We start from the raw sequence: 18,248 nt of genomic DNA, 5'->3' as shown, positions 1-18,248 counted from the left end.
TCTGATGACAGGGAGAATTAAGAGGTGATTCTGTTCAGTTAAAAAGGCCAAAAACTTTATTTAGTTTTCAGGGAAATACAAGATGCATGTAAACATAAACAAAATACAAAACAAAACAACCCAAATCTTACAGTCTAGAAGCATGCCAAGACAGAGTATTTTCTGCAGACCAAAGAGTCCCGTCAACAATGATAAAGGACACCCGGAAAGTGGCAGGCCAAGGGGCTGGATCCCTTCCCCAAGGACACTGCATTTTTGTGATGAGAACAATTAAAAAAAAATCCCACTATTAAAAATATTAGAAACATGGAGATAGTTTAGCACCACCATTGATCCTGGAAATTTTTTAGCACTCAAATTGACTGCACTGAATTCAATGTCCTTTTCTTCAGTTTCTCTGCTGAGGGCAGAAGAGGGCACAACCTTCTCCTGACCCCACAGAGCCCACTAGGAGCTGGGAGGGGCTAAGTGGAGACCATGAAGAATCTCCCAAAGTTCTGGAGCCCCAGAGACACCCAGCAGTTCACATGCAACCATGCAGTCCACAAACCACCCTCCAAGGACCTGCCACTCACATCTTCACTCAGAAGTCACCTTCCCGCAGACCTCTCAGTACTACTGTTCGTGAAACCCTGTTCTCATCTTGTGTCCTGGATTTAAAGAAAACTTGTTGCAGAGAACAAGCTGCAGATCCAAGAATGGTGGCTGTTTACTCTTCTCTCTCTGAAGTAAGCGCTTATGGAAATGTGCCTTGGTCACAGGCCACTGAGAATGAAAGGGCATATCCACGTTTGAGTGCGCACTGCACCCTGTCTTCTAAGTCACACCTGCAAGGCAGGCTCAGCAGACCGAGTAGCCACAGGTAACATCAGAGACACTCCAAAATGACTGGTGTTAACCAAAGAAATGAGGCTGCCTTCCTTCCAGACATGCTCGATAGTGTCTGGACCCTGAGGTTCCAGTTTGGTGGGGTGGTGGGTCCTTACTGTACAACCCATTACGGTCACTGGTCTCTAACCAATTTGAGCAGTTTGAGAGACCACCTCTGGATTGGACAAAGGGATGTGGGCAAAACCAGCTGGGAACCTGGGAGATGGATGAATGTTCTCGAGCCAGAGCCTCCAAACTCAAAGACTGACTTGTTGCTAGCGACTTCCTGTCTCCACTACGTAAATCAGTGACTGTTCATTAAGAACGTGCTGGGGACCCAGTTTGTGTCCCAGCAGGTAGCGGTTTCCTCGGGCTAGCTGCTTCTGTGGCCAAATCTTAGGGCTTTTCCAACCTACTCTGACTGGACCCTTGGGTATTGAATCAGTAAATTCCCTCTGTACCTGCTCTCTTCCTCCTGAAACACTCAGAATTGACTTCTTCCTTCTTTTGAATGAAGACTAAACTCCAGACTCCAAACTCTCTCAGCATTCTCACACTTTTCCCTTTCTGCCTAGAAGACATCCTCTTCTGGAAGCCGCCTTCCCGGGAAGGGACGGTAAGCCCCAGCCATTCCAAACACGCACACATTCATCTCACCAACGTGCCTCTCGCTTGCCTCCAACATGCTCGAGCCATCCTTCTGCTTTAAAACCATTTTCTCGCATGCTCTCTCCCTGCCCCTCGCCCCCTGAGGTCCAGCCCATTAGCCAGGGTGGAACTGGGAACAAAGGAGGGACCTTCAGCTCAGAAACCATTCTCTAAGGCCACTGAGTTCTAGGACTGGGATGGGAGAGGGGACTGATTGTCAAGGTCAAGTGCAAACCCAAGATTAAAAAGACAGGATTGGGGAAGGGAGATTGCATGGTAACCCCAACCTTATAGGCAGGTTGGGATCAAGGTCTTAGAAGGTAGAGCCCTCCACCCAGTCTGTAAGCACCAATGAACCCAACTTCTGGCTGCAGACCTAGATGCACAGAACAAAACAGGAGGGAAGCTAAAATTACTGGGGCTGATTTCCTGAAACCAAGGCTGTAGGTCAGTAACCTCATCTTGTCACTGTCTTTGGCCATAGAACTGAGAACCACTGAGGGTGGTTCATGATCTAGGCAAAAAGCTCAGTAAGGTCGAGGAGGAGCCGTCACACTGTTCCTGTGATGTGTTCAGTTGGGGCCTGCAGTCTGGTGCAAGTGCATATGCAGGTCTGCTGACTACCACGAGCATGCTCTGGCCCCAGCAGCCTGACCACCCTCAGAAACACGAGAACTGAGGGCCAGAAGCTCTTACCATCGAGAACTCCCTCCCACGGTGATGATATGCATGCAGTGGGTGGGTTCGGCCTGCTAGACCACCCATCCGCAGGTGGCGGGGTGACCCAGTTCAACCATCTCAGTGCTTCCACACCCAGTGACTTCTCGCGTCCACATCTTCATTTTGGAGCCCGGGATGATGGCCTAGGCTGCTTCTGCTAGATCTGTTAATGCCAGTGTGAAGTTTCCAACAAAATAATAAAATAATTACCAAAAAAAAAAAAAAAAAAAAAGACACATTGCACTCTCCAGCCAGAATTACGTGTGTGAGTAACACACACTTGCTGCCAGAAGCTGTGAGTCCCGTGGGTCCTGCCCAATGCCAAGGACTTGTAAAATGGAGACAGCTTGCCCGGTATTTGTTCTCTAACCCCTTGTTATTTAGTTCAAGTGGGAAATTACCAACACTCACACGTGTGTGCTCATGGACACACACACATACGCACATGCACACACACAACACACAGCCCTCAAAAAAGTGAGGGAATCTTAATTCTTTAAGATTAAGCAATGTGGGTGGTTCTCTTTCCAGAGAGCTCTGCATCGAGATTCTCAAAGATTGGACATATAAATGTGTATACTCCAAGGAGAGACACCCACACACAGGGGCATGGTCCCACTCTGGGCACACAGATCCATGTTTGTACAGGAATTCACCCAACAGAGGGGTTGGAGCAGCAAGCATACAGTACTGGAGACGGAGAGGACAAGCCAGTGAGGATGTCCCTGGAGCCCTGAAGGGCAGAGCTCCAAGGGCTTGGACCCAGAGACTTCCCATCCTGCTGCTTTCTCTACCAGTGCCAAGTAAGGAGGAGGCCCGCTTGGTACCTGTTGTGGGGAGCTGTCTACAAAGACCTGAGTAGGCCCCTCAGACACTTCTCTGAGGCCCTCTGGGAACTGTCGGGGTGTTGAGCAAGAGGCCGGGCTCACTCCTCGGGCTGAAGTCATTGAGATGAATGGGTGGCCCAAGCTCAGCACCAGGCCTAGCTGTAGGCTTGTGGGAATTGGTGTCTCACTGGGGCACATAGGGCTCAAGGCACCCACATCCCCAAAAAAGGATTTGGTTACATCTAGGGTTCCTGCCCATAAACTGAACTGAGGTTACATAGTTTTAGAAAGACTCAGACATACATCAGGAAGATCACGGCCCAAACATCAGGAGACTGGGGTGAGAGAGGGCTGCTGGGAGTGATTTTTAGGACAGGTCTTTCTGGGCAGCTGGCTGAAAAACAATGGAAATGAAAACAAGGGACTGTTCCCGGATGTCCTTGCTCTGCTCCGAGGGCTGGGGCCCTGAGCGGCCTGTCCCTGAATCCCTTCTGGGTGGATAACACCCAACAGAAAAAGGGGCTGCCCTCCGGTAGGGACCCCTGCCATCCTGCCAGGAAGGGGGGGGGGGGCGGGTATACAAGATCAATATCCAGAAGGTCACCTGTCTGCTCCACAGCTTAACTCCTTCCAGCAGCCCTGCCGCTTCCTATGGACGAACGGGCCACCGGGTCTCCCGCCACTGTCCCGACAAGCCCTGGCGTCCCTCTTGATAATATTGCACTTTTCCTGTCTCTCAGATTGTTTTCATTTTCGATTGAGAATGCAAAGTATTTGGAGGGGTAGGGGAAGTGAGTAACCTTAAAGAAATAATATATTAGTTAAATACAAAAAAAAAAAAAAAAAAAAAACCCAAAACAACAAAACAAAACAAACACAGGAAAAGTAGGGGCTACTTTCATTTTTTTTTCCCTTAAAACAAACTACCAAACCGAGGGCTAGACTTAAATAGTTCTACATCTACTCTGCAAATACTAGTAATATGAAAATAATGTTCAACCGAAATTCCCTTGTCTTTCTTCCTTAGACGATAAAAGTAGTAACATGCCTTGCTGAGGAAAGCGATGGATATAAATGCCAGTAAAATATGCTGCTCTAACATCTGAAAGTGATTAAAACGATTCTATATAATGCCTTCGTCAAGATGGAGACTCGAGAGTAAGAAAGAGAAGCCTCTGGGGCCAGGCAAGGGGTGGAGGGCCACGGCTGGCAAGGCAGAACCTGGGTTCAGCCAGGGGCAGATGGCTCACTCGCCCTTCAGAGTCACCCCTTCCGGCCCCCTCCTGCTGCCCCCCAGGGGGCCCCTGGCCTAGTGGCAACAGCGTAGCAGGGCTAGGGAGCCCAGCCAGGCCACTGTTTCAAAGTGGGAGAGAGATGAAGACATTTTTTCCCCTTGTAACGAAAGAAAAAAGGTCTTTAAACGGAAAGAAAAAGCACCAAATGATGCATCTTCGGGCATTATACAAACCTCAATAATGACCTCAGAAGGGCTCATTAGGATTAAAGGTGCAGTATACAGCAATACAACGCCATTTCACATTTTCAATCGCAATTAATGGAAAACTGGGTTTGGACACTGCTGAGATTTCATTTTCCTTTTTCCTTTTTTAGTCCGATCTGGTTTTCCTCCAGATGGGTCAGAGCCACAGGCCCCTCCCTCCTCCACCTGCTGCAGTACCCTCCAACATCACAAAGCAGCTCAGTAGCTCTAGGGAAAAGCCCCCTTGCCCTAGGTGGGGCTCAGGAGTCCAGGGGCACGAGCCCTGGCATCCCCCGGCCATGTCTGAGAGGGACTGGCATGCACCCTTCGTGCTTCAAGTATTAATATTCTCTTTGGGTTTGCAGGGTTTGTGCTGTGTTGAGTCAGGGGGTGATGGTGAGGGGTGAGGTGCGAAGATGGGGCATGGCAATCCCTGTTCACTGCCCAAATCTACATGCTGTCACCAGGTGGCAGCATTCCCCATGTTTCCTAGATGCCTGAGCAACTCCCAGCCATCCTTAGGGGGCTGGATGTCACAATGTAAACATGATGACCACACAATAAACTCCAATGGGGGTGGGAGGGAGCGCAAGGATTAATGCAGTGGGGTGGTCTGCCATTAACTAGCTACATGATTTCAGGAAAAGTAATTTCCTGCCCTTGGGCTGCAGTAACAGAAGGGGATGGGATGGAGTGACTTCCAAGGCCACTTTTAATGACTATCACTTAGAGCACTGGGGATCGAGGAGAGAGGGTCCTGGGGGGAGGGTGGAGAATGTGGGCCCCGCGGGTGCTGGAGAGCCCCACGGGGCAGTGCAGACCGTGAGGAAGGGCAGGGAAAGGCAGGCTCTGGGGAACACTGTGGTCCAGTCCAACTGAGATGCTCTGTGTTCGGCAGATGCGTCCTGCACTCCTTCCTGGCCTGGCTGGCACGTTACTGACTGAACTGGCTCAGTGCAGACATTGGAGGAGCGAGGCCGCTGGGGCCCCCCCCTTGGAAGACAGCTACATGGAAGGTCCTTTCACCCAATAGTCACTCTACTTTTAAATTTTATTTTAAATAATCATAAATTACTTTTTTTTTTTCTTTTAATAAATATGTGCTGCTTAAAAATGAGAAAAGTATATACTGCATCTTTAAGTAATGCACTTTGCTCTCTGGGTTTCTTCCCATTCCACCTTATTAAAGTGCATTAATTAAAAAATAATGAACCACTTCTTTATCATTATTGTTCAAATAAGTCCAAATAATATTAATCTGAAGACACTAAACCACTACCATTAGTACTGCAACCTAGCAGATTAACTCAATATCCTACTCTATTTAATACTGTCCAGCAGAAGAAAAGAACGAATTTCAATTTTAAACTCACAAACAAAACAAAAGGAAACAAAATCTCACCGCGGCCCTTCCACAAAGAACACGAGCAGTTGGCTGTAGCTGCCAGGCATGAGTGCACGGCCAGCGAGGAGGCTGGGGGGATCCCCAGGCGAGGCCTCAAGGGTCTAGGGGGCGGGTGGGGTGCTGAAGGCACGAGACACAGCGTCCCGTGCTGATCTTCGGGCAACATACACTGCCTGGGTGGGGAGCAGGGGTAGAGGGAGGCCTTTCCTCCTCTGTAGAAACCGCCAACCCTTAGTCCAGGCCTCTGGCAGCTGAGCTGGTGGCCGTGGAGCCCAGTCCGTCCGCAATCAAAGGCACGTGTGGGATTCCACTCCCAGCAAAGGGGGGGGAGTCCTTGGGGAAGCCAAGGCTTCCGGAGGGTCCCCTCGGAAACGTCAACGACTGAAAGACACAACCCAAGGTTGACAGGGACTTTATTCTCTCCTCTCTTCGTGGGGGGCGCCGCCCCTTGGGAAGACCAGGTCGGCTCCCGGCCCGGGGTCCTCCGGTACCTGTGGCATCGCACGTAGGCGGGGGAACGGCCGGTGGTGGCTGCCCATCCGGGGTCCCCTCAGCCCTCAGCGGGGGCGATGGGTGCTTCTCCACAGTTCACACGTAAGGGTTCTGGTCCTGCCCAGACGGGAGAACACGTGCAGAATGGTGGCCACCCGGCAGCCTGAGAGCTGCCTTTTCTCCTGGACAACCTGCTCCTCCCTCCTGGGGAGGGTCCTGCCCCACTGAGACGTCTCTGCTTTGCCGTGTCTGGGACTGGGGCTTCAGCCCCCGGACCCTCAGGCAGGTGCCGCGCTAGGGTGCCGTCCGCAACAGTGGAAACCAAACGAAAGGACTTTGGCTTGTGGAGGGAAAGGAAGTGAAAGCCCAAAACCACCAACCTCCCCGCAAAAGTTACGACAGAAAAGCCCCATCCGCTACTCATTCTGTCCCCTGTGAGGCCAACTGCCCTTGGGCCCCCAAACAACCCCTAAAATAAGACCAAAACCCAAGGCCTGACATTGAAGCCCCAAATCAATAAACCTCTCCCAAAACATGCAAAAGAGCTGCCCACCCAGCAATACCCAAAATAAAGTCTGTGCAGATGGTGAAGAGACTGACGGCTGCACCCACCCTCTCTGTAAACTCTGGGGTTGGCGGTCCTCCGTGGGGCGCCCAGGGCAGGGCGCACTCTTCTCAAGGCCAGGGAACAGCGACAGGTAAGAAAGGTGGTCCTTGCTGGCACCTGGGGAACTGCTTTTTCTTCAACGAACAGACGGTGGCCTGGCCCAGGGACAGGCTGGGCCCCCAAGAGATGCCTCCAAGCCCCAGAGCCGGTGGGGTCTTCTAGCACACGCGCCCGTGGCAGGTGGTGGCAATCCCCGGGAGACCAGCACAATTGGCAAACACAAGGACCGCCTCTGATGGCAAGGTGCCAGCGGCAGAAACCAAGCTGGGCAGGGGCAGGGCACAGGAGGTCCCTGCGACCACATCTTTTCCGGATTTGCAGCCAAGGCACAATGGAATTTCCCTCATGGCCTGTCCCAAATGGTGCCAGGTCCGTCAGCCAAATCACCAAGGTGCCCACGTAGGGCTCAGCTTTCTTGCCTCTGGTCCCAGGCCCGCCACTCCCCTGCCTGTTCCCTTCCCTGCTCAACGTGGGCCCCCGCCGGACCTTACCTGCCAGCTGGGGGACAGCCTGGAGGGGAGCATCTCTGAGGTCACGCCTTCTGCAGGGTTTAACGTTGTCCCCCCCACCCCACCCCTCCCATTTTCCCTTTCCCCTTTGTCTTCATCTCACTGCTCACCCGCACCAGGCTGGAAGGACCCACGCCCCATGTTAGTTCTTTTTCTCCAGGTAGTTGGAGGGCACCCAGCCTTTGAAGGGCTTTGCGCCATCCAGGATCTGGCAGTACCACCAGCCGTTGGGGTTCCTCTCCAGGACCTCCATGGACACACCCTCCTGGAAGCCTGCTGTCTCCTCATCCCCCTCATAGTCCGCGATGGAGACATAGACGTCTTTGAGGTTGTTGTGGATGAACTGGGACTTCTCAATGGGCTTGGGGCGCACGGGGGACACGGGAATGCCGTTGCGCTGGGCGGGCAGCAGAGGCGCGTCTGAGCCCTGGCTGGCGGCCCGTTCGGCCAGGCGGCCCTTGGCGTCTGCGGCAGCCGAGCGGGCGGTGCTGAAGGAGGAGTTCCGGCGGACACCCCGGAGGCCGTCGGTGGCAGTAAGCGACTCGTTCCTACGCAGGGCGCAGGACAGGTTGTTGTCCTTGGGTGGCGGGGACACAAACACCGACTGAGGCCTCACTGCCACCTGCCGCACCCCGTTCCTCATCTTTACTGCCCCGGTGGCCGAGGTCTTGGCGAAGCCCCCGGGAGGCTTGGAGGGGATGGGCGGCGTGGCCCTCTTGTTCTGGTTGACGGTGTTCAGTGCTTGGACCCGCTTCTCGATCTTCTCCAGGCTGTCCGACTTGCCCTCGTTCTGCTTGCTTTTGGCGCTCACTGTGTCTGGCTCTTTGCCGGAGGGGTCGGATTGCTCGTTCTCGCCGAGCACCAGATAGTGGGAAGGGGCCCAGCCCTCTAGCTCCCCAAACCTCACGTACCACCAGCCGCTTTCCAGCTTCTCGAGCACCTGTACCTCCACGCCTGCGGGGAAGCTGATCTCTGAGTCCTGGACCTTCTGGTAGGCACTACATGTCATGTAGGAGGCGACCTGCCCTTCTCGTCCCTTCTTGGTGGGACACGGGGGTGTGGTGGCTGGGGGGGTAATGAGGTCAGCGGAGCCTCTCCTGGACCCCTCACTGGGACTTTCAAAGGCCGTCTGAGGGGGAAGCTCTGAATCCTCGCTCTTTGAGCCCTTGAGACCACCCCGGAGCTGGCCTGTGGGTCTCAGCTGGCGCCGTAAAGTGCTGATGTCCATCTTCTCTTGACTCTGGGACTCTGCTCGGCTCAGGAACGGCTTGGGCCGGACCGACGGCTTAGCCCGGGTGCACGAGGTCAGCCCAGCCTTTAGGTCGGCGTCCCTCTTTGCCCCAACCGTGGGGGTGCCACGGATGCCTGCGTCCGAGGCAGAACGGGGCTTCAGGTCACCACTGTTCTTGGACAGGGAGGAGGAGGAAGAGGAGGAAGAGCAGGTGGTGTTGATGGTGATGGATGAAGAAAAGGAGGCAGAGGAGTGGTTTTTCCCCAGTTCTGCCTGGGCGTTCTTCTCTGCCTTGAGCTTTAGGAGCGATGACGATTTGGGGGAATCTGATTTGGGGGAGTTTTTTCTAGCAAGGGACAGAGGGGAGCCCCCCGGGGAGTCACTGTCTCGGGAGGAGCGTCTGGCTGACAGGGCATCCTCGACACACGGCCGGAAGCCCTCGTTCTCATAGATGGTCTCCTCCTCCAGGGCCACGTCCTCTGAAGAGCCACCGACCCTGAAGCGGGCCCGCTGCAGTGAGGAGGCCGGTGAGGGCCTACGGGGCTGGGCAGGCCGCCGCTCCCCCGAGCCACTGTCCTCCGTGGGTTCCTCGCTCAGCTCTGGCTCTGAGTCGAAGCCGAAGGCAGGGATGTCATATTCAGGCTCCTCATACTTGAGCTTCAGCGGGGAGTCCTGGCTCTCCCCAGAGCCCACTGGACCCTCCTCGGCCTCCTTGGGCTTGCTGGGGGGAGCGGGGGGCGGTACCTTGGGCCGGGTCAGTGTGCTCGTGCGGCGGCTGAGGTTGGGCTTCTTGCGCTTATCGATGTACGACGCGGGGGCCCAGCCCTCCTTCTCACCGATCTGGACGTACCACCAGCCACCCGAGTTCTTATCGATGACCTAGGGGAAAGGGTGGGCAGGCCAGTGAGCTGGGAGGATCGCCGGACCCTACGATGTGCCAGGCTAGGAGCTTCGCACTTCACGCGACGCACCAGGCTACGACGCGTCATGTCTCTGTTTTACAGATGAGCAAAGTGAGCTACTGAGGAGGTGGCCCCAGGACCCCGGGGAGTAAGTGCTGGGCTGGAATTGAAAGCCAGGTCTCCACCATCTCCCACTCTCCAAGACCCTCTCCCCTGGTCCTCCAAGTCTCCATTAGCACCCCAGGTCGAGCTGGCCTTGTCTACAGACTCCTGCTTCTCCCCCTAAGCTGTGCACTTAGACCTACTCCTCCTAGTCCCTATGGAACCCAACTCGCCAAGGACCCGTATGTCTAAGAACATGCCATTCATTCCGCTGCTCCTTGTCCTGCCCCTGGGATTGCTAGGTCCTCCGCCGGCGACCCTGGAAAGGGTCTCTCATGTCAGAAGAGAATGGGAAGATGCAGGTAAGGTGAACTGGGAGGTACAGCCTGAGACCAGAGCCACCCTGCTGGACGCCTCCCTGGTGTTCCTACTGCCTGTGGTCATTTCACTGCATGTGGGATCCCAGTGAAATTCTGCCAGCCGAACGGACTTTGGCTTAAATGGTTAACTGTGGGAAGGATGAGGGGCTTTTAGTCATTTCCATGTTAGTATAAACTAGTTCAAGGAGCTTCTTTCTTAACTACTATTTGAGATTGGCTAAAGACCAGGAGTGTGGTGCTGCCTCTGCTGCAGTTCATCTGGGCTGGAGCACATAAAGGGAAGATAATTTTGGATTGTGGGACACTCCTGGAGAAAGGTACCGGGGTGGGCGGGGAGGGGACATGAAAAAATTGATACCAGGGGAAGAGGGGCAGTGAAGGAAGAGAGATAGAGACCAGCCCTCTGCAGTCCACACCAAAAGGGAGAGTTTCTGTCCTTCCTTTGGTTCTCTATTCCTTCCTTCACCCTTCCCACCCCATACTCCACCCCACACTCAAGATTAAGCCTGGGTAGCTCCTAAGTATGACAGTTCAGTTACATGGTGAGCTTTGGAGGCTCTTCTGGAAACCTAAGCACCACCGACGGAATGATTTTTCTTGGAAATTCAGTTCCAAATTGAATACGTAGGATTTAAAACATTCACACGGGGGACACCCTCTCTCCCACAGGCAGAGACCGCCTGAGGGCTCTTCCGACAGTTCTACAGGTGTTAACTGGATTTAACCTCATTACTCAAGAGCGATGACCGCGTGCCCTGCAGTGGCCACAAAGCAGAGTTTCATAAATGCTAGGCCGGGAGGGAGCCTCACAGGGTCTGTTACCTCATGTGGCAGAGACACATGATCAAAGCCAGGGCAGAGGAGTGACCGTATTGAGGGTGAGAGGTGCTGGCGGTGTGCACGTGGCCAGAACCCAGGCCCCTATTACCGTGGCTACGTGGACCACATTCTCCCCATGGCAGCACTCGCTAACATGGGTTCTTCAGAATCCTGGCCCCCAGGGTGCTCCTAGGAGACAAACCGTCCTGGGGCCAAATGGGTCTGGGCAATGCTGCTATTCTGGTGCCCTCTTAGAGATGCACGGTGACATCCCTACAGCACAGGCTCTGAGAAGTTCTGCGATTAAAAGCACACAACTGCATGGATTTTGTTTAACCCAATGTCCTTCAAACCTATTCGACCAAAGAAGCCCCTTGTTTCGGGACGCTTCCATCACAAGTTCCCACTACACGCTCTGGGAAACGCTGCTGTGAGGGAAGGACTGTGTGGAGACAGGAGTCCTGCATTCTGGTCCTCACCGTGGCACTTACTGGCTTCAGGCAAATTTTTATCCCCGTGGGTCTTCTGCCCGCCCCCGTGGAATGTTGCCAGCAAGGCATAAATGGGAAACATGGCAGGTCTTTGACTAGCATGAGTTCAGACCCTCAGCTTCATGGCCCAAGGCTCACCTCTGCCTTCTGTCCACCCCGAAAGCTGATGCCGTCAGAGATGCAGGACTGGAATTCAGCAATGGTGTAATACTCCACCTCAACAGAAGGGGGCTCTGGTGGCTTCGGCAGCTGGAACCCCTAAGGCAGAGAAGGGCTCAGTGAGCAAAACCTACCTGATCAGAACTGTAACAGAGGCAGAGTGTGGCGGTTACACCAGCTGGAGGGCAGCTGACCTGAGAAGTATCCATCACCTGAGGCTCAGGGTGTCTCCCCAGGGGACTGTTCTCCTGAGCAGGCTTTCTATTACCCATGATCCACTTGAAACTCCTCTGAGCTGTCAAAATGATCATTTAGTAATAGTAACTTCACCCCTACATCTCTGGAGGTCCAGTTTATAGATACTTCAACAGCTAGGTCCCAAAAATGAAAATGAAAAAGTAGAGAAGTGGTTTTAACAAAGCCTGTGCAAACTGCCCCATGGGAGGAGAGCCTCGTCCTTAAGTCTAGCTGACAGGTCACAGCGGTGACATCTGGTTGCAGAGGCAGGGCCAGGGGACACAGCCATCTCTTTGGGGAAGAGGGCAGGAGTGTAAGGGGGCGCGGAGATGGCTGAAAAGAGCCCTTGGTGGGTCATTGCAGAGATGCCAAATGGTCAGGCAAAACAGGCTGGAGTGGTTATACCAATACCCAAGCAAGACATTCAAGGACATTTAGGATTTGGCTGCAGCCATGACTTCTGAGTCTTATTCATTCACTTTCCAAACATCAACTGTGCATCTTCTGGGTGCCAGGCCCAGGTCTGAGGCACTGGGCACTTAACAGTGAACCAAAAGGACAACCCCCTTGCCCTCATGGGGAGGACATTCTAGTTTCACTCGGTCTCTACTCTGGTCAAAATGGATTTTGTGCTGCCCTGTTACTTCCAGTATGTCCCAGTATCACACAAAGGGGTTAAAGCAAAACAAACAAAGAAGTATGTGTGTTTGGGGGGGGGGGGGCAGCGGTGGCGGGAAGGGAGAGGGAAGCAGCTGTGGTGTAACAGGAAGACCTCAAAAGACCTCTGCCTTACAGCTGGACACATGTGGGCTCCAATCCCAGCTCAGCAACTAACCAGCTGTATGGCCTTGGGTAAAGCCTATGACCTCTCTGAGGCTCAATTTCCTCATCTGTAAAATGGGTCATGAGGAGAATTACTGATAGGTACCTAACTTCTGCCCCAGCCAAGGACACAGGGGGAGCTCCACCAATGGCAGCCAAAGCTGACCCCTCCTTCTGAAATGCCATCCTATTCCCTGGAATCTTCTCCATTCTCCACAGCTCAGCATGTCCTAATCTGGCCACTCACAGCCCAGCTGTCTTGGGTCACAGGGAGTGAAGGGCAGGAGGAAGCTGGTCTTGAGGGACCAGGTATGATTCAGCCCACTTTCTCCGCCCGGGGCCCTGGCCCTGCAGGCATGTGTGTGAGTAGATGGGGTCCAGGCCCTGGCACCCCCCCTCTCCCCCTCCCCCAGCCACCAGGTGGGATGCAGCCACATCTGGCTGGGACAAGCCCTGCCGCAGTAAGTCCTGCACTTGTTAAGTGTGGAAGGAATGAGCCCATTGTTCCCAAAACCGAGTCTGCCTGAAAATAATCAGCTGGGGCTGAGAGAACTGGAAGGACGGGAGAACTCATTGTTTTGTCACGGAAAACTCGAGGGTAAAATGACATAGAAACTCCCCTGGGGCCGATGGCCAAGGCAGGGATGGTCTCCTCTCCACACGCCTGACTCAAGGACCCGTTTACTGAAGGCCCGCTCTTCCAGGCCAGGGCAGATGTCACGGATCCCAGTGACCCTTGCTACTAGGCCCAGTGAGACTTCAGAAATCTTTCCCCACACGGTGCGGCAGGCAGCCCGTCCGTCAGCCACAGCTGACATAGGAAAGGGAAACCTGGCGGCCAGCCCTGCATACACCATCCCATTTCATCCTTCCAGCAGCCCCAGGAGGTGGCTGGCACTGTCCCCATCTTACAGATCAGGAAATGAAGGCTTGGGGAGGGTAACAGACTTGCCCTGGGTCTCGCCGTTCCCAAGCGTCAAAGGTGCAACATAAACGCACGTCTGGCAGGCTTGAAGCCCTCTGTTTCCACGGCACCCACTGCCCCTGAGGACAGTCCCCTGAACTAGGGCTCTAGGTCCGCTGCCAGCATCACTGCCACCCTAAGCCTAGTATCCCGAGGGTATATGCTCTTCCCTGATGGTCTGGACACCAGGACCCCCACCTACAGGAGCCAGGGACGCCAGCAAGTTGAGCCTCTGACTTTCAGCGCAAGCCAGTCCTGGCCATTCACTCCTCCTTGCAGGGGTGCTCGCCGGCCTGCCCTCTGCCCTCCCAGGCTCTGGCATCCACCGAAGCCACTGGACATTCCTGAGCCAGGAAGGCGAAGCTGAAAGGCTTCCAGGCACACATGGACAGCAGCCCCATTCCCAGCCCCTGGCAATGCCCTGGCTGGACACTCCCGCTGGCCAGTCTAAATGTTTATGTCTGCCAGTGTAGCGGCTGGGATGGATTTATTTAGCTTTGGAGTGCAGTGTGTTTTTGAACATCAACTGTCCAGCTAGGCCCCCAGAATGGCTGGGATGCCCAGGCTTTCCTCTCTGCCCCTGGCCCCACAAAGCTGGAAGCCCAGCAGGGCCCTGGAAAACCCCTGGACTGACAGGCATTGAAATGAGACAACCAATTAACTGGGGAATGTTACAGGGCGTCCCCAGATACAGGAAGAAAAAAAGGAGAAGAAATTCAGCATACATACCAGGCTGGATTCTCTGCGAGGTGGAGGCCTTGTCCTTAGGTTCGGGGAGCCTAGAAGAAGAAACATGGCTTCAGAAATCCCAGCCAGACAATGGGTAACAGCGCTGGACCCTGTCTTCCCTATGTGTGGCTGCCTCCTGATCCTGGGAAGCTCCTGGCTCTGTCCCACACTCAGGAGGGGCCCATGTGCTCAGTCACTATCAGCACTATAGTTTCTTCATGGAACCAGAGACCTTTAAGCTTTCTTGGCTGTGTTTCGGGGGATCCATGAGCCCCCTAAAATGATGTGCACATTTCAAAATGTATAGACATAGAGGCATTTTTCAGAAGAAAGGGTATATAGCTCTATCAGATTTTCAAATTTAGGAGCAGAGGCCAAGTTCAGAACTAAACTAAAACCACAGCTTTCCTCAAGATTTTAAGGCTGGGTGGACATCACCAGAAGCGGCTCTCTCATCATATAGGGCAGTTTAACCTCCATCTGAAGATGCTGTTGAGCCAGAGATGCATAGATTAGGAGGGGGCCAGTTAGCTGGGTTTCTCCTATACAGAGGCCTTTAAAACTGCTCGTGGAGAGGCAAAGCCGTTCCTTCCAAGTCTTTTAGGTTTCCAGTAACTGGTGGGAGGCGAGAGGGAAGGAGGGGTAAGGCCAGGAAAGATGTTCTACTGGCTGTCACTCTGTAAAGCAGCCTTGCACAAGGGAGCCACGTGTCACAGCCTGGGGGATACACTGATCTGCAAAGCAACCATTCCTGGCTTTCTTCTAGGGAATGCCACCAGCTTAAACACTCGTGTATTTTATCTTCAGCGCAAGAGTTGTGAGGAAGTGCCTTGCCTACTCGTGATTAGCATGAAACAAGTTCAGGGTTAGGGGTCAGCCTAGATGTCAGGGTAAAAATGATATAGGGGTCTTATACACCCCTCTGGCTTTCCTTGCACCCTGTGACCGCTTTCTAAAGAGCTGTGCCGTAAGGATGCAGGGGTCAGGAAGGCTCTTACTGATCTGGGCCCTCTGAGGGGCAATCCTGGCCACGGCTGGCGAGCCCTGGGCCAGCTTGGAGACACTCCTCTCAGGGACGCCCAGAGCGCTGCCATTGGAGGCATTGCACAGGATGGGCAGGCTGATCTCCTTCTTGGCGATGGGGACCTCAGGGCCCTCTCCTTCGGCCGGTGGCGTCTCCTTATCCCCCGACGCCTTCTTGTTCAGCAGGTTGCTGATCTCCATGATGTTCCCGATGATCTCCACTGGGCCTGCCAGATTCTTCTTGCGTGCTGGCAGGTCGTCCTTGGCTTTCTTCAGGTAGGATGCTGGCGCCCAGCCCTCTTTGCCCAGGTACCTGGGGGAAGGGGTGGACATGATGTCACTTGAGCGCTGCTACCTGACCTCACACCCCAGGCTCCATCTGGCCTGGCCCAGCTGCGCCTTCTCCACTGTGTTCTGTGAGGCACCCGCCAATCCCACCACTCTGGAGAGAAGTGGGATGGAGGGCAGGTGGAAAAGACACCTAGGACACCAGTTCTTCCTCTCTCCTTGCTCTCTGCCTGATCCCTCCTTGTGTGGGCTCTCGTTCTCTACAGTCAGGCAAATGTGGGACATCAGGATGAGAAGATTCCTCAGATTGAGTTGCCCACCAAGTAGACTTGACAACGGCCTGCTACCTCCCAACAGAGAGGGCGATTCTAGAGATAAGAGCAAGTGTGAACGTGGTGTGTTAGGTAGAGGCCCTCTGACAAAGGGAAGGGAGATCAGAGAGGTGAACAGGTAGCACAGGTAAGAGGAGTTAGGAACCCCGAGTTCTGCTCTTGAGTCCCTTGGTAAGTCCCTACCCTGGAGCTCAATTTTTTCTCTCTTCTGCAAACTTCAGGAAAAGAGTAGCTACAAAAATTTATCCAGAAAGATAGACCTTTTGAGACTAACTAGGAAGATGTCTATAAAGAATGGCCAAGTGGGGGAGGTATGGATGCTAACTGTGGGGGTAGCGGACAGATCAAGTTCACAGAACAAGTCCCCAAACAGACTGATGTTAAGGGTAACACTTCAAATTACTGGGGGTAAGGGGCGCCTGGGTGGCTCAGTTAAGCGTCTGACTCTTGGTTTTAGTTCAGGTCATGATCTCATGGTTTCGTGAGTTTGAGCCCTGCCTTGGGCTCTGTGCTGACAGCACAGAGCCTACTTGGGATTCTCTTTCTCCCCCATTCTCTCTGCCCCTCCCCGGCTCATGCTGTCTCTGTCTCTCTCAAAATAAATAAACTTAAAAAAAATTAAATCAAATTAGTGGGGGTAAGGATGAGCTTTCAATTACCAATTTGGAGATGACTGATTACCCAGTTAGGAAAAGTAAGTGAGACCTTGGCCTCACACCACAGGGGAAAAAAAAAAAAAAAAAATTGTGAATATTTGGTTAATCTTGAGGATTGAGAAAATCTTTCTAAATAGGGCTCCAAAAGCCAAAACCATGAATGGAAAGACTGAAAGCACATGACTGGATAAAATGAAAACCTTTGGTATGACACAACAAAACCAAAATGAAACAAAACAAAATGAAAACAAAATCAAAACCCATAAACAAGGACAAAAGGCAAATGACAGGGCTGACTTAATTTGAGGTGACTTGATGACTTCTGAAAACAAGCTTTTCCCTTTTCTCCCCATGGTGCTCAGAACTTCTACCCAAGCCCACCAAGAGCTCACCTCCCAGTCCACCAGTTGCACTGTCCCCGTCTGCTCCCCGGGGCACATCTGGCTCTTTGCAACGGCTCCTCTGTGCCAGATGTCGGACACTCGCCCTTCCCACCTGCCCGATCTGACCTTGTTCTTGGGTGCTCATGAGGTGGGAGAAGCAGGAACGTGAAAGCGAAAGTTTCTATCAACATGTCTGAGCTTTGCTGGAAAGCCTAGGCAGGAGGTGGCTTCTTATGTTCACACCACTGGAAAGCACAGGCAGGCTGTCCCAAGGTCACCTGTCTGGCCCCCTGTGTGGGGCTTGCAAGGCAGATATCAGTTAACACGTGAATGGAAGTCAAGGGGCTGGCCTGCCTTCCCAAGGTAAGGGGTGCAGAGAGAAGCACAGAAATTTCAGGGGTGGATGGCAGCAACTAGTAAGGATGCCTAATCGTATGTATGAGCCACGAGCCAAGGCTCAGCAAAGCAAAGCAAGTAGCAGAGGGCCACACAGCTAGCTGTTGGCAGCATCTGGCCTGGAACCTGGTGCTCCTGCATCTCAAGATAAAGAGCTTGCTGGCTATGGCAGAGGTGTTCTTCTATGAGAACAGTGGGGAGATGGGGAGTGGGGTCTCATGGGAGTGATGGTCAGGCCTGCTCACTGCCCTGAGTGCTCCCACGTCCAACCCTGTTGTGTTCATCGGGTGTTACATGGATACAATTAGATTCCAGGCAGAGAGATGCAGGGGAATCAGGAGCGGCTGTGTGTGTCTGGGTCCAACTCGGCTCACATCTGCTTTCCAGCTCTGGAGCGCAGAATGACTCCAGAGGGAAGCAAACTGGAAAAGAAGGGAGAGAGAGAGAGGGAGGGTATGTGTGTGTGAGGGGAGAGGGGAAAAGAAAGACAGGAAATGAGGATCAACACAGAGCCTGGAATGTTGGGAAATGGCATATTTAAGGGGGTGTCTGGCAGCCTTCTTAAGGTGGAATCTTTGTAGGGTTTTTTCAGTTGAAGCTCCCACTAGCTAAAGGGGTAGGCCATGGGGACAAGAGTTGACTAAAAGTGATGGCTCAGAGTAACCTTGATCATTTTAAGAAACTGGAGGGGCACCTGGGTGGCTCAGTCGGTTAAG

At 53.3% G+C, this 18,248-nt stretch overlaps 1 protein-coding gene across 6 annotated transcripts in view; it reads right to left on the bottom strand.

The window, feature by feature from the left end:
- Positions 1-38: 38 nt before the first annotated feature.
- The window catches only part of SH3PXD2A (SH3 and PX domains 2A), a 243,018-nt gene continuing 224,808 nt past the window's right edge, over positions 39-18,248 (bottom strand). For all 6 annotated transcript variants that reach the window (XM_060641592.3, XM_060641590.3, XM_060641591.3 and 3 more), the window contains 4 exons: positions 15,453-15,790; positions 14,455-14,504; positions 11,682-11,801; positions 39-9,728 (listed from right to left, as the gene is read on the bottom strand). In XM_060641592.3, coding sequence (XP_060497575.3) covers positions 7,761-9,728; positions 11,682-11,801; positions 14,455-14,504; positions 15,453-15,790 — 2,476 coding nt within the window. In that variant the 3' untranslated portion in view covers positions 39-7,760. The remainder of the gene's footprint in view (positions 9,729-11,681; positions 11,802-14,454; positions 14,505-15,452; positions 15,791-18,248) is intronic.

Source organism: Panthera onca, chromosome D2, assembly GCF_046562875.1.
Source record: "Panthera onca isolate mPanOnc1 chromosome D2, mPanOnc1 haplotype 2, whole genome shotgun sequence".
Lineage (NCBI taxonomy): Eukaryota > Metazoa > Chordata > Mammalia > Carnivora > Felidae > Panthera > Panthera onca.
Note: the sequence above shows the minus strand (reverse complement) of the source record. Positions and strands in the feature narration are given on the sequence as shown.